Consider the following 13,796-nt stretch of genomic DNA (forward strand, 5'->3'; position numbering starts at 1 on the left):
CACTATGACTAACTTGAACATGCACCTTTGTAAATATATCAGGCGGACCAATAGGGCTAAATTTCCAAAGTGATCCTTCTCTCAGTCAAATACTTTTCTTAAGTCCAAATTTACTTGACCTCGCTAATAATTACAAATGAAAAAATAAGAAATTTACCGATTCCCAAAAAGAACCTAACATGTCTCATCTAAAAGTCTTTGTCAGGGGTGTAAAGAGTGACATAGTGCAAAAAAGGTATGTGCCCTGTAAAGGCAAAGTGTGCAAAAACATTTCTCTGAGTGTGGGTACTTGAGAGAGTGGGGAGTGGGTACTTTCTTATTATGTGCAGGGAAATTTGAACTTAAGAAAAATATTTGACTGAGAGGAGAAAGATCACTTTGGAACTTTAGACCTTTAGCTTAATCTGATATGTAATTTCTCTGCGCCACGCTGCAGGAAAATTTTGCTCTAGTATACAGGAACTACTTCTTAGTTTAGTTACGTTATTAATTTATTTATTTTATGGGTTAACACAGGTGAATTTTAAGGATACAGTGGGTCTGAGGTAGAGTGGGTGAGAGAGTGCATCATCCCTGCACTGAAAGTCAATGTGATACCCACAGTGAGATGCAATTTAATGTGGTTTTAGTTCAGACAGCAGTTTTTGTATGTGGGTTCTGGGTTAATGGTAGTCTTTTTTTTGAGACAGGTCCCTTTGACCAGTCTCACTACAGACCTATTTAATCCAACATACTCAAGATGCGGAAGAAGCAAATTCTCAAGTTGCAAAATGCTTCTGTCCAGCCAATGTTCTCCCTGACATAGTGGATCTCCAATCCTGCCCTGCAATTGGAAAAGACTTTTCTTCACATACCCTGGAAGGTGGTGACAATGGATACCCTCCTTCTAGGCTGGGGCGAAGTTTACAGTTTCCTGACTGTGACAGAAGACCTGGTCCTCACAGGTCCTCGCAGGTTTCAAAACTTCCCATCAACATGCTGGAACTGAGCACCATCGGACCATCAAATTATATCCCTTTAAATATGGACCTCTCTTCTGCAAGGTCACCCAAGGTGCAGTCTGACAATGCCACTGCAGCTTGGACTACATAATCCACCAAGGGATCAACAAGTCTGAAACTCTCCTGGGCACATTACAGTTCTCTCGGCCATCCATGTCTATGGAGTGGACAGTTGGCAGACACAGTTCCTAAGTCATCAAGGCCGAGACCCAGGGGAGTGGTCTCTGCACCTAAAGATCTTTTAAAATCTCTGTCAAAATCAGATGTGGACATCCTGGCCTCCAGGTTCAACAGCAAGCTAAACAAATTTGTGACAAAGGGGATTCTGTAGCCTTCACAGTAGATGGTCTGGTGATTCCTTGGACTCAATTTCAAGCTGGCTAAAGCCTTCTCCTCTGATGTAGATCCCTTGACTGCTACACAAGATAGTGAAAATAGTTCAGGTAATTTTAATCGCACCAAATTAACCAGAAGAATGCTATTGATCCAGAAGGACAACAGACATTCTCAGACATCTGGCAGACACATCTTGGCATTTTCCAAATCTATCAAACTGGCCCAAGATCCCCTATTCCTTCCTGCTTCTCAGTTGCTGGCTTTAGCAGCATGACTGTTGAAACATTATGTCAGGAATGGACTGGCCAGCAATAGTGGGACTCAGCTGCCTTATGAGCTGCAGTACCAGGGCTGGCCAGCGGGTGCTCCCAGCAATCAGAGACTGACTTTGCAGCCAGCTAACACCTGGAACTGATTATGCTGGAGTATTTAAGGGATGGCCAGACCCACAGACTCTGCCTTGGTGTTGTGTTTGTCCTGGGCCCTGTATCTGTCCTGCAGATAGAGATTGTATAAACGCAGTGCAGTCATTGACCAGACAGGCTTTGTGTAAGCTCAGCTTTGTTCAACCCCTACTGCAGACATGGTCAGACTTGTTGCACCCAGCCTCAGTCAGCTTACAAAAACCCAGTCCTGCTTCTAACTCTACTCCTGTATTCCCAACAGCTCCTCCAGTTACAGCCCAGTATACTTGGCTATCTACCGCATGTCAGTACCCTGTTCCCACTCGCTGCACCTATCCTGCCTTTAACCCTGTAAAAAAGCCCTCTGTAGCAACTGCTCCCTCTCCTGTTCCATCCTCCAGTTCTTCTCTGTCTCCAGCTGCTCCATTCGTTTGCAGACCTGCGTTTACTTGCAGTGCTCCAGTAGTTAAAACCAGAAAAAAGCGAAAATTCTTTCCAACCAATACCATCCTGCCAGTATCCAAACCGGTGAACCTGCCTTCCGTGGTTCAGCCTGAAGCCTCTACTCAGCCTGAATCCTCTACTCAGCCTGAATCCTCTACTCAGCCTGATGCCTCTACTCAGCCTGATGCCTCTACTCAGCCTGATGCCTGTACGCAGCCTGATGCCTCTCTTCAGCCTGAAGCCTCTACTCGGCCTGAAGCCTCTACTCAGCCGGACGCCGGCATTCAGCCTGATGCCTCTACCCAGCATGATGAACTGATCCAGCCTGATGATCCTATTAGGCCAGTTGACTCGATGCCCGCTGTTGATCCAGATGATCCGGTACCTGATCCGGTGCCCGCTGTCGTGCCAATTGACTCAGAGCCCGCTGTCGTACCTGGTGACTCGGTGCCCACTGCCTTGCCAGATGACACGGTGCCCGCTGGCGAGCCAAATGACCTGATGCCTGGTGACCCAGTGCCGCTGTCATACCTGGTGACCCGATGCCCGCTGTCGAGCCAGACGTTCCAATGCCTGGTGACCCGGTGCCCACTGCCTTGCCAGATGACGCGGTGCCCGCTGGCAAGCCAAATGACCTGATGCCTGGGGACCCAGTGCCCGCTGTCATACCTGGTGACCCGATGCCCGCTGTCGAGCCAGACAATCCGGTACCTGATGACCCGGTGCCCACTGTCGTGCCTGTTGACTCGGAGCCCACTGCCTTGCCAGATGACGCGGTGCCCGCTGTCGAGCCAAATGACCTGATGCCTGGTGACCCGATGCCCGCTGTCCAGCCAGACGATTCAATGTCTGCCCCAGTGCCCGCGGTCATGCCAGTTGACTCGGAGCCCACTGCCTTGCCAGATGACGCGGTGCTCGCTGTCGAGCCAAATGACTTGATGCCTGGTGACCCGATGCCCGCTGTCCAGTCAGACGATCCAATGTCTGACCCAGTGCCCGCGGTCATACCAGTTGACTTGGAGCCCACTGCCTTGCCAGATGACGCGGTGCCCGCGGTCGAGCCAAATGACCTGATGCCTGGTGACCCGATGCCCGCTGTCCAACCAGACGATCCAATGTCTGACCCAGTGCCAGCGGTCATGCCAGTTGACTCGGAGCCCACTGTCGTGCCTGGTGACTCGGCGCCCGCCGCTCCGCCTGAGGGCCCGAGACCGGTCGCTCCATCTGGGGGTCCGGCGACCGCCGCTCCGCCTGAGGGCCCGAGACCTGTCGCTCCGCCTGGGGGCCCGAGACCTGTCGCTCCACCTGGGGTCCGGCGCCCGCCGCTCCGCCTGAGGGCCCGAGACCTGTCGCTCCACCTGGGGGTCCGGCGCCCGCCGCTCCGCCTGAGGGCCCGAGACCTGTCGCTCCACCTGGGGGTCCGGCACCCGCCACTCCGCCTGAGGGCCCGAGACCTGTCGCTCCACCTGGGGGTGCGGCGCCCGCCGCTCCGCCTGAGGGCCCGAGACCTGTCGCTCCACCTGGGGGTGCGGCGCCCGCCGCTCCCCCTGAGGGCCCGAGACCTGTCGCTCCACCTGGGGGTCCGGCGCCCGCCGCTCCGCCTGAGGGCCCGAGACCTGTCGCTCCATCTGTGGGTCCGGCGCCTGCCGCTCCGCCTGAGGGCCCGAGACCTGTCGCTCCGCCTGGGGGCCCGAGACCTGTCGCTTCACCTGGGGGTCCGGCGCCCGCCGCTCCGCCTGAGGGCCCGAGACCTGTCGCTCCACCCGGGGGTCCGGCGCCCGCCGCTCCGCCTGAGGGCCCGAGACCTGTCACTCCGCCTGGGGGCCCGCTGCCTGTCGCCCCGCCTGGGGGCCCGCTGCCTGTCGCCCCGCCTGGGGGCCCGATGCCTGTCGCCCCGCCTGGGGGCCCGATGCCCGCCGCTCCGCCTGGGGGCCCGTCGCCCCGCCTGGGGGCCCATCGCCCCGTCTGGGGGCCCGTCGCCCCGCCTGGGGGCCCGACGCCCGTCGCCCCGCCTTGGGGCCCGACGCCCGTCGCCCCGCCTTGGGGCCCGACGCCCGTCGCCCCGCCTTGGGGCCCGACGCCCGTCGCCCCGCCTTGGGGCCCGACGCCCGTTGCTCAGCCCGGGGGCCCGACGCCGGTCGCCCCGCCTGGGGGCCCGGTGCCTGCTGCTCTGCCCGGGGGCCCGGTGCCTGCTGCTCCGCCCGGGGGCCCGGTGCCTGCTGCTCCGCCCGGGGGCCCGGTGCCTGCTGCTCCGCCCGGGGGCCCGCTGCCTGCTGCTCCGCCCGGGGGCCCGCTGCCTGCTGCTCCGCCCGGGGGCCCGCTGCCTGCTGCTCCGCCTGGTAATCCGATGTGCCTCTGCCCGGAGTCCAGCCCGATGTGCCTCTGCCCGGAGTCCAGCCCGATGTGCCTCTGCCCGGTGTGCCTCTGCCCCATGTGCCTCTGCCCGGGCGGGTGCTCCCAGCAATCAGAGACTCAACTTTGCAGCCAGCTAACACCTGGAACTGATTATGCTGGGGTATTTAAGGGATGGCCAGACCCACAGACTCTGCCTTGGTGTTGTGTTTGTCCTGGGCCCTGTATCTGTCCTGCATCCTGTTTCTGTTCCTTTGCTGACCCTGCCTGATCTGAACTGCTGCTGACTTCTCCTGCTCTGATCCCGGCTCGCTCCTGACCATCCCTCTGCCTGACCCTCTGTACTACGCTGCTTGCTACCTGTTCTGATCCCTGGCTTGTGACCCTGACCATCCCTCTGCCTGACCCTCTGTACTACGCTGCTTGCTACCTGCTGAACCTGGCCTGTGACCCCGACCATTCTCCGCTTGCTCCCCCTGTACCTTCCTGCCCAATTGATATTGACCCGGTCTGCCTGACGACGCTTGCTTGTATGTACTGTTATCTGTGGGTGGTTGGTTGGGTTTGTTTGCACTGTATTATGTTTAGTATTGCACTGCGTTTATGTTTGTATTGTTAGTGTTAATAAATTATATTGTATATCACATATCTGAAGTCTGCGTTTCCCTGCATCAGTCACACACCTCTGGTCATACCTGGGAGCCCTGACACATAAGTCCTAAAGAAAAGGGGTATTTCTGACTACGCTAATCCCTCCTTATTTAGAGCAAGAAAATCCATCTTCCACAAGATTTACTATCCCCTATAAAATGCTTACTTTGCCTGGGGTGAGGACAGGTAGCCCCAGGGAATATGTTATCTCTTATTTTGGCCTTTCTTCAATCAGGTCTTGACCAGCTGCTGGACCTGAGTACCAAAAAGGGACAGGTCTCTGCCATATGCACTCTATTTCAGAAACCTCTTGCCTCATCCATCCCTATTTAGGACTTTACTTCAGGAAGTTGCTCGTGTAAATCCCCAATTAAATCTCCTGTGACACCTTGGTGCTCTTTTTTTTCTTGTTTTGCACAGGGTGGCAAGGTGGCTTTAAAACCAAAATCTTCTTTCCACCTTAATGAGGACTTTATCCTTCCTTCCCTTTTTCTTGCCCTAAAATATGACAAGGAAACTGCCCTACATTGCCTAGATATGGTAAGAACTGTCAGGGTCTGCTTAGCAGCCACAGCCTCTGTTCACAAGATTGAGTCTCTTTGTTATACAGTACATGTGGGCCCACATAAAGGACATCCAGAGTCCCACTCCACTATTGCCAAATGGATCAGGAAACTTCTCTCCATGCTCTATGTGCTTTTTTTGTACAGGTAGAACAGGGTCTATGTTCTTAGGAGCAAAATTCCTCTTTTCCCCATCAGAGCTCATTCCATCAGGGCTGTTGGTGCCTCTTGTGCTTTTCAAAATAAAGAACCTACTTCCCATATTTATAAGGCTGCCACCTGGATCTGGTTCTACAAATTCTACCAGGTAGATGTTCAGACCTTGGCTGACGTAAGATTTGGCTGCAGTGTGTTTCAAGCTGTTATCTGAGTGCTTTTGTTCAGGTTCTTTAACCCTTGTTTTTCTTGTGGGCCTGTTGGCAGTTCTGTTTTTCTATGTTTTCCCACCGTTTAATTTATTGCTTGGGTATGCCTCATGCTCTATGAATACAAATCATGTGTTCTGTAATGTAAGATTAAGCTAAAAAGACTTATCTGTTAGTACAGTACAGGTTACAGGCCCCTTCCCCTTGTTCTTGATCACTCTTTAATGCTTGCTAAAAAATAGAGTCTCAAGGAGTGGGTGAGGTTATATGGGTGTGCTTCAGTGCCCTTGGACATCTGTGTTGCCAGTGTCTAGCCTGTATATAACCTGTGGTCTATGAATGCAAGTGTGACATAAATGTAAAATTTGAGTAGCTGAGATGTGATCTGTAGAAATATGACATTGTAGATTTTGCTTCATTCCATGTTAATAATAAGATGGGTTCAGGATTCAGTCAGAGACATATGGTCACCAATTAGCATCTGAAAGCACAGAGCATCCTCTAGGCTGGAGGTGACTCTTAGATGCCAATAAGGCTTGTCACCTACGTCTTCAGACTTTGTCGCCTTCTAGAAATCCAAGAAGGAGAACTCTAGACATTTCGGCTGCAGAGGCAGCAGGAGACCAAGAGATGGCTCCAACCTGTCTGTCAAGCTCTGAGGTATATCAGCAGATCAAAGGAGTATATTTCATCTCTCATAAAAGCTATAATATTAGTTGCAGAGAGATGAAACTTCCTTCTGATTGGACACACTGTAGGCTACATCTACATGTAAAACTGTATTTGTAGCCTTTGTAGAATCCCAGAGAAACGCAGAAAATGGTTGTATGGTCGCCTGATTGCGACAGCTGAACAGTGATTGGTACTGTCGCAATCGGACTGATGCGCTGGTGTCGGAAATTCAATTCCTGACTTGGGGATTCAAACCGTTCCTGGTCCAATCGACTTTGGGCATTTTAGTACCCAGAATGTCCTGTGGGTTGGTACAGGAATACCCCCCCAGAGTTGATTGCCCAAGGGCTAATGTCCAGCCTATGTCCATATTACCATAAATTGAGGACCTGGGATATGGACAGTGTGATTCGTACGGAGCCAGTTCTATTGACTGGCGAATCGCGGACTTTCTCTGACTTGCTCCAGTTGCAGGATAACTCTTGCTAAAAGTTTTATTTCTGTTTTTATTCCCTTTTATTTTATAGTCAATAGCCAATTGTGTGTCTTCTTGTATTTTTTGTATTTTCTGTAACTTTTTATACTTTGTACATATTTTATGCACTGCCCACTTTCGGGATATTAAATCATAAACTTAATAAGTGACTTCTGGGTACTTAAGCTCGGGTTCATATCTCTGGAGGGATTGTATTGTATTGCAGTGTCTTTAAAGGGTCGGTCAAGTTCATTGCCTATCTGTATGCAATTGCACTGCGTGTTGGCAGATTGCATGCAGATTGTAAGGTAGCAGTTCTGCCAGATGGAGATCTGTGTGTGTGTGTGTTGGCCCAGCAGACCAGTCTGTGGACAAACTGTTGGGTGGTAGCAAGCTACCGTTTGTGGTGTGTCTGGTGTGGGGGGGGGTGTGGACAGTGGAAGAGTGATTAACACCGGGGTTCTAGCTTGTAGGCTAGCTGGAGGAATCCTAGAAGGGTGTGCCAATTGCTAGGCTGCTCCTCAACCCTTAGTGTGCACCAGATTGTATATAAGATTCGTATCTGCCTGTGTGTGTGCTCAGTCAGCTGGATTGGAGTGGAGTCTCCCTCTAGTGGTGGCCAGAGGTAGTGTGGGCTGTGAAAGTGTATCACGGCTGGTCTTATATATATTCAGATTAAGTCCCCCTCATTCCCTCTTACCCCAAGTCACGGCCGGACGTGCACGACTCAGTTAGCTAGTCGCTGTGGGCGTGTGCGTTGGATCCGTGACAACAAGTCCCATATCCTGTACTGTACTCCAAAACAAGGAATTTACAAGTAAAGAAAATTTCTGTTATTTTATTACATATTTGTGTACATGTATCTCTTTCATGCATCTAGTATACATCTAGTATGAATGTCACAAACAAGAGTATATAATTTATATTTATGATGTGCTTTCTCTACACAGTGAGGCTGGTTTCAAATACCAGAGCAGAAAAAAAATATTTGGTTACTTTTATTTTTCTTTACGTTAGATGAAAGGCAACACTTAAATGGTTAATAGCAGCAACACATTTTAGAAAATTTCTTCAATGTGCTGTTCACTGCTCCACAGGACAACTAAATGCACAAATAGGTTACACATTGAAATGCTGTAACACAATTTACATGCTCTTTTTTTTTTTTGTGTTTGTGTCCTTTTTTCCTATAGCAATATTTCACTATGGGAAATTACAAGCCGGTTGTTATTTGACAATTGATCGCAGGCTGAATAGACTGTTTTATGTTTCAGACAAGAAATCCAAGAATAATCCACGCAGTGTGAATGCTGAAATTGCTTTCAGGCCGCTCAGAGCACCAACAAATATTTCTACATCACACTTGGCACAAGCTGGTTCAAATCGAGCAGTACAAGGCAGCAATCTGGAGCATGAAGGAAGGTGGGTTCTATATAGACACAACTTGTTAAGTCTTATAAGTCAGTTAATGGGGAAGAAATTCCCTGTTTACCAGGGCTTTCTTCTATAGTAAGGTAGAATGGGTCCTCACCTCTCAAAATCCCTTTTGAAGGTGAACTTTTCAGCGCTATAAAATCACTAATACTGGCCATAAAATTTGTTCTCTTGGTACCAACGCTTTGCAATCCAACATAACACAGGGCTCAGACTGGAAGAGGAAAAAGCAGAACACTGAGCTAGTCAGTTGTACTGCATTGCTTACAGAGCCTTGAAAAAAGTATCCATACCCCCTGAATTTTACCACATTTTGTCATGTTGCAACCAAAAACGTAAATGTATTTTATTGGGATTTTATGTGATAGATTTTATGTGGCATGCATTTGTATTCAGCCCCCTTTACTCTGATACCCCTAACTAAAATCTTGTGGAACCAATTGCCTTCAGAAGTCATTTAATTAATAAATAGAGTCTACCTGTGTGTAATTTAATCTCAGTATAAATACAGCTGTTCTGTGAAGCCCTCAGAGGTTTGTTAGAGAACATTAATGAACAAACTGCATCATGAAGGCCAAGGAACACAGAAGACAGGTCAGAGATAAAGTTGTTGAGAAGTTTAAAGCAGGGATAGGTTATGAAAAAAATATCCCAAGCATTGAACATCTCACGAAGCACTGTTCAATCCATCATCCGAAAATGGAAAGAGTATGGCACAACTGAAAACCTACCAAGACATGGCCATCCTCCTAAACTGACAGGCCAGGCAAGGAGAGCATTAATCAGAGAAGCAGCCAAGAGGCCCATGATAACTCTGGAGGAGCTGCAGAGATCCACAGCTCAGGAGGGAGAATCTGTCCACAGGACAACTATTTGTCATGCACTCCACAAATCTGGCCTTTATGGAAGGGTGGCAAGAAGAAAGCCATTGTTGAAAGAAAGACACAAGAACTCCAGTTTGCTGTTTGCAAGAAGTCATATGGAAGATGGTGCTCTGGTCAGATGAAACCAAAATTGTACGTTTTGGCCTAAAAGAAAAACACTATGGCAGAAAACTAACACTGCACATCACTCTAAACACACCATCCCCACTGTGAAACATGGTGGTGGCAGCATCTTGTTGTGGAGATGTTTTTCTTCAGCCGGGACAAGGAAGATGGTCAGAGTTGATGGGAAGATGAATGGAGCCAAATACAGGGCAATCTTAGAAGAAAACCTGTCAGAGTCTGCAAAAGACTTGAGACTGGGGCGGAGGTTCACCTTCCAGCAGGACAACGACCCTAAACATACAGCCAGAGCTACAATGGAATTATTTAGATCAAAGCATAGTCATTTGTTAGAATGGCCCAGACAAAGTCCAGACCTAAATCCAACTGAGAATCTGTGGCAAGACTTGAAAATTGCTGTTCAGACGCTTTCCATCCAATCTGACAGAGCTTGAGCTATTTTGCAAAGAAGAATGGGCAAAAATGTCCCTCTCTAGATGTGCAAAGCTGGTAGAGACATCCCCAAAAGAAACTGCAGCTGTAATTGTAGCAAAAGGTGGTTCTAAAAAGGATTGACTCAGGGGGGCTGAATACAAATGCACACCACACTTTTCAGATATTTATTTGTAAAAAATGTTGAAAACGATTTATCATTTTCCTTCCACTTCACAATTATGTGCCACTTTGTGTTGGTCTATCACATAAAATCCCAATAAAATACATTTACATTTTGGTTGTAACATGATAAAATGTGGAAAATTTCAAGAGGTATGAATACTTTTTCAAGGCACTGTATGTGCAACAAGAAACATGCTGGTAGGAGGAAATAGTAGATTGACAAAAGGAAGAGCTTTTCAGTCTGCTGCTTCACTGTGCAGTCACATGTTGAAGGGGGACAAGACGTTTAAGACTTGATAAAAATATCAAACCTTCTGGCCTGCTAGACAGTACTGTGTGGCAGAACTGTGTCTATCTTAGGACTGCATAGACAGAGTTGCAAATCCTATAGCAGGTTGAATAGTTTCATACATGTATTGCAATTTTGTATTTATCTGTTTGCCTAGAGTTCAGTTATACACAACAATGAACCCTGTCCCACTGTTGCTGTCATTGCTCGGTGGATTGGGTCCAACCCTAAAAATACACAGGTTACTATTACTTCCACATAGTATGCAGAAGTCATAGCTATAAGTTTAGGTAAACTGTGGGAGCCTAGTGTTGATACAAAGAGGAACCAAAAACTGTGGATTCCTAGTTTCTTGGAAATACCTTCTAAAATACTATTGCTGCATATATGGATGGGACTGGTTTGTTACAGTTTACATTAGTCTCCAGTGGAACAGTATGCAATTCCAACACAACAAACACTTTACTCCTGCGCTAGGAAAGGACTCAGTAGACCCAATAGGAATGTTCTGGAATTTTCTGGAGTATGCACTGCTTGCTGCCCTCAACAGACCGGGGTGGTCCAAATACACTGGATACAAATGGAGAAACAGAAAAAGGGTGCACCGACCTAGTGCATTATCGTTTAAAATAATTTATTGAAGAAACAAAATAGGTATCATACTCACAATGGACATAATAACACAGGCATGTCAAACTGAACAAGATGTATGATCCAAACAACATCTGAGTCCATACGATGGAAGAGCTCTGAGGAAGAGGTTGTGTCCTTGAAACGCGTTAGACAGTTGGTCATCCAGGGTTCCATCGTATGGACTCAGATGTTGTTTGGATCATACATCTTGTTCAGTTTGACATGCCTGTGTTATTATGTCCATTGTGAGTATGATACCTATTTTGTTTCTTCAATAAATTATTTTAAACGATAATGCACTAGGTCGGTGAACAGTATGCAATGCTATGACTTCTTGTTGCAAACCACTAACTTTCTAACATATACTTTTTTTCCTCATTTCTTTAGCACAAAGGCTGCCATTCTGTTTTTAGGCTGCTGGCACCAATAAAGATGGGTGTAGCACTTTCTTCCAGAGGGGCCACTGAGGATATACCCAGGTCTCCGACTTCAATAGTACAGAGGCTGCCCGTAACAATCACAGTTTCATGCATACCGACAATTCAGGCTCAGCCTAGGGGATGTATTTTTAAAATGTATTGCTGAGTAACTACAACAGTAGGGGGGTTTAGGGTCACAGGATACTCCAAAACATTAATAGCAATCCATGGAAGTATAGACTTCCTCGTAGAAAATACTTGCAAAAGCAGCAGACACCACAGTGCCAAATCAGGTCCTACTTTCTGCCACCTAGCCTCCACAGACAGATCATCAGTGAGGGAGATAAAAGATCCTTCTCCAGGACAGTTCCCTCCAGCAAAAGTCCAGTAGCAATCTCCTCCAGGTCCTCAGTCCAGCACTTGCTGAGGCCCATACTGCAATTTCTTGGCTCAATAGCTCTCTCCTAGGGTCATTAGCCCTAGGAGAACTGGAACTCACCATGGTGAGCAAAGAACACTCTGCTCAGGACACCCAAGCAGTTATAACTTCACCAGCCACCTTCTGGAAGCATCCTTTCAGGGACAGGCTAGAGTGTGATTAATATATATATTGTTTTATATTTTGGAAGCTTCCTCCAGAAGCAGGTGAGAAAAATCAAAAACCCAGCTCATGGAACCCTGAACAGACAAGAACACTCAGTTGCTGCACTACTGATTACAGTAAAGCCAAAAATTTTATTTAACCTAGAGGCCTAACTAGAGGAGGGAGATACATCAATTAGACTTTATTACAAGTTTTCTTTCTCCAGCGAATTTGACCATTTTCATAATTCTTCACTTTGCTGTGTCCTTGTTTACTAGCTGCAATTTTGCAGGTTGCTGTGAGTGGCCTATTGAGTCCCTATGTGTAGAATGCAGAATGGCTACTGGATTCACTCTAGCCTAATTGAAGTGGTGACAGCGCCATCATTTCATTGTTAAATTGCATGGTGGAGCTGGCTCTTTATTAGCATTACCCGTTGCCTGACTGAAGAAAATCATTGTCCAGGCACCCCTCTGCACTTCTTAAACATTTCTTTCCAAGTGGTAACTTTATTGGTCTTTTCAAAATTGCTATATCTTAATTTAGATGACAAGACAGTTTAAGAAGAGAGCTGTAATCATACCTGGACGGTCATTGCTGCTTATGAGTAGTTTTATACCCTCTGCTATTCACATGGTCAACCATGTTTCTCTTCTGGCAGGCATCCCTTTCATATCTGATCTCTAGTACTGAATACCAATTGACCAGTTTGGCAAAAATGTACAGTATATGTCACCTGGAGGTTCTGTCCTTTTTTGCTGTTTGTGAAGTAGAGTTCTGTGAATTTGAGACAAGTGTTGATATTTCTTCCTCATATATAGTGATGACACTTAACTATAACATGTTATTAGGAAGTCATTATTACTATATAAGGCGCCTATATTGCTTTAAGATTCATGTCAGTGCAAATATACACAGTTTTATTTTCACATTTTATACTTTTTGTTTCATTGCAGATTATTTGGAAATGGGAACCTACGTCAGAATCGGATGTAGTACAGTAATTGGAGATTTTCTTACAATTCTTATATTTTGTATTGTTAATTTATTTACGTTTCTACCTCTCCCAGCATATACAATAAAGTATAGTTCAGTTGTATCTACCTACACTTGTATTTAATAAAACGAATGAAGTACTGATGGACACCTGGTTGTTTTTTTTTTGGTTTTGTTTAGTTTTTTTTTTCAATGTTTTCCCATGTGGCCCTATTTCTTGCCTTGTTCTAGATACAGATTTCTGTGTCACTGTTGCTCTAACAGCTCTGAAAAATCAAACATAAACACCTTTTTAATTATGGCTGGGGTGGGCTATGCCCAGATTCCAGTTGCGTCCCCCCAAAGTCAGCAGCCCTCTTCACCCTCGGACACTCTGCCCCACCGCTGAACTCCTCCCAGGGCCCAGGACACGGAGGGTGGGGTGGAGAGAGGCAGGGGCGCCCTGAGAGCTCCAGCAGCTCCCTTCTCCCTCTTCTGAAGACACACAAATGCACAGAATAAAAATGCTGAATTAAAGTAAATCTCTCCTAATCAGACATTCCACTGCATGCATCTTTACTGTGGGGCAGACTGTA

At 47.4% G+C, this 13,796-nt stretch overlaps 1 protein-coding gene across 2 annotated transcripts in view; it reads left to right on the forward strand.

Annotated features, from left to right (window-relative positions):
* The window catches only part of LRRC9 (leucine rich repeat containing 9), a 235,793-nt gene extending 222,424 nt beyond the window's left edge, over positions 1–13,369 (forward strand). For both annotated transcript variants that reach the window (XM_089676540.1, XM_089676541.1), the window contains exons 33-34: positions 8,538–8,685; positions 13,182–13,369. In XM_089676540.1, coding sequence (XP_089532666.1) covers positions 8,538–8,685; positions 13,182–13,221 — 188 coding nt within the window. In that variant the 3' untranslated portion in view covers positions 13,222–13,369. The remainder of the gene's footprint in view (positions 1–8,537; positions 8,686–13,181) is intronic.
* The last annotated feature ends 427 nt before the right edge of the window (positions 13,370–13,796 follow it).

The sequence above is a fragment of the Staurois parvus genome, unplaced genomic scaffold (assembly GCF_062004578.1).
Source record: "Staurois parvus isolate SC_StPar_1 unplaced genomic scaffold, SC_StPar_1.0 ptg000171l, whole genome shotgun sequence".
Classification (NCBI taxonomy): domain Eukaryota; kingdom Metazoa; phylum Chordata; class Amphibia; order Anura; family Ranidae; genus Staurois; species Staurois parvus.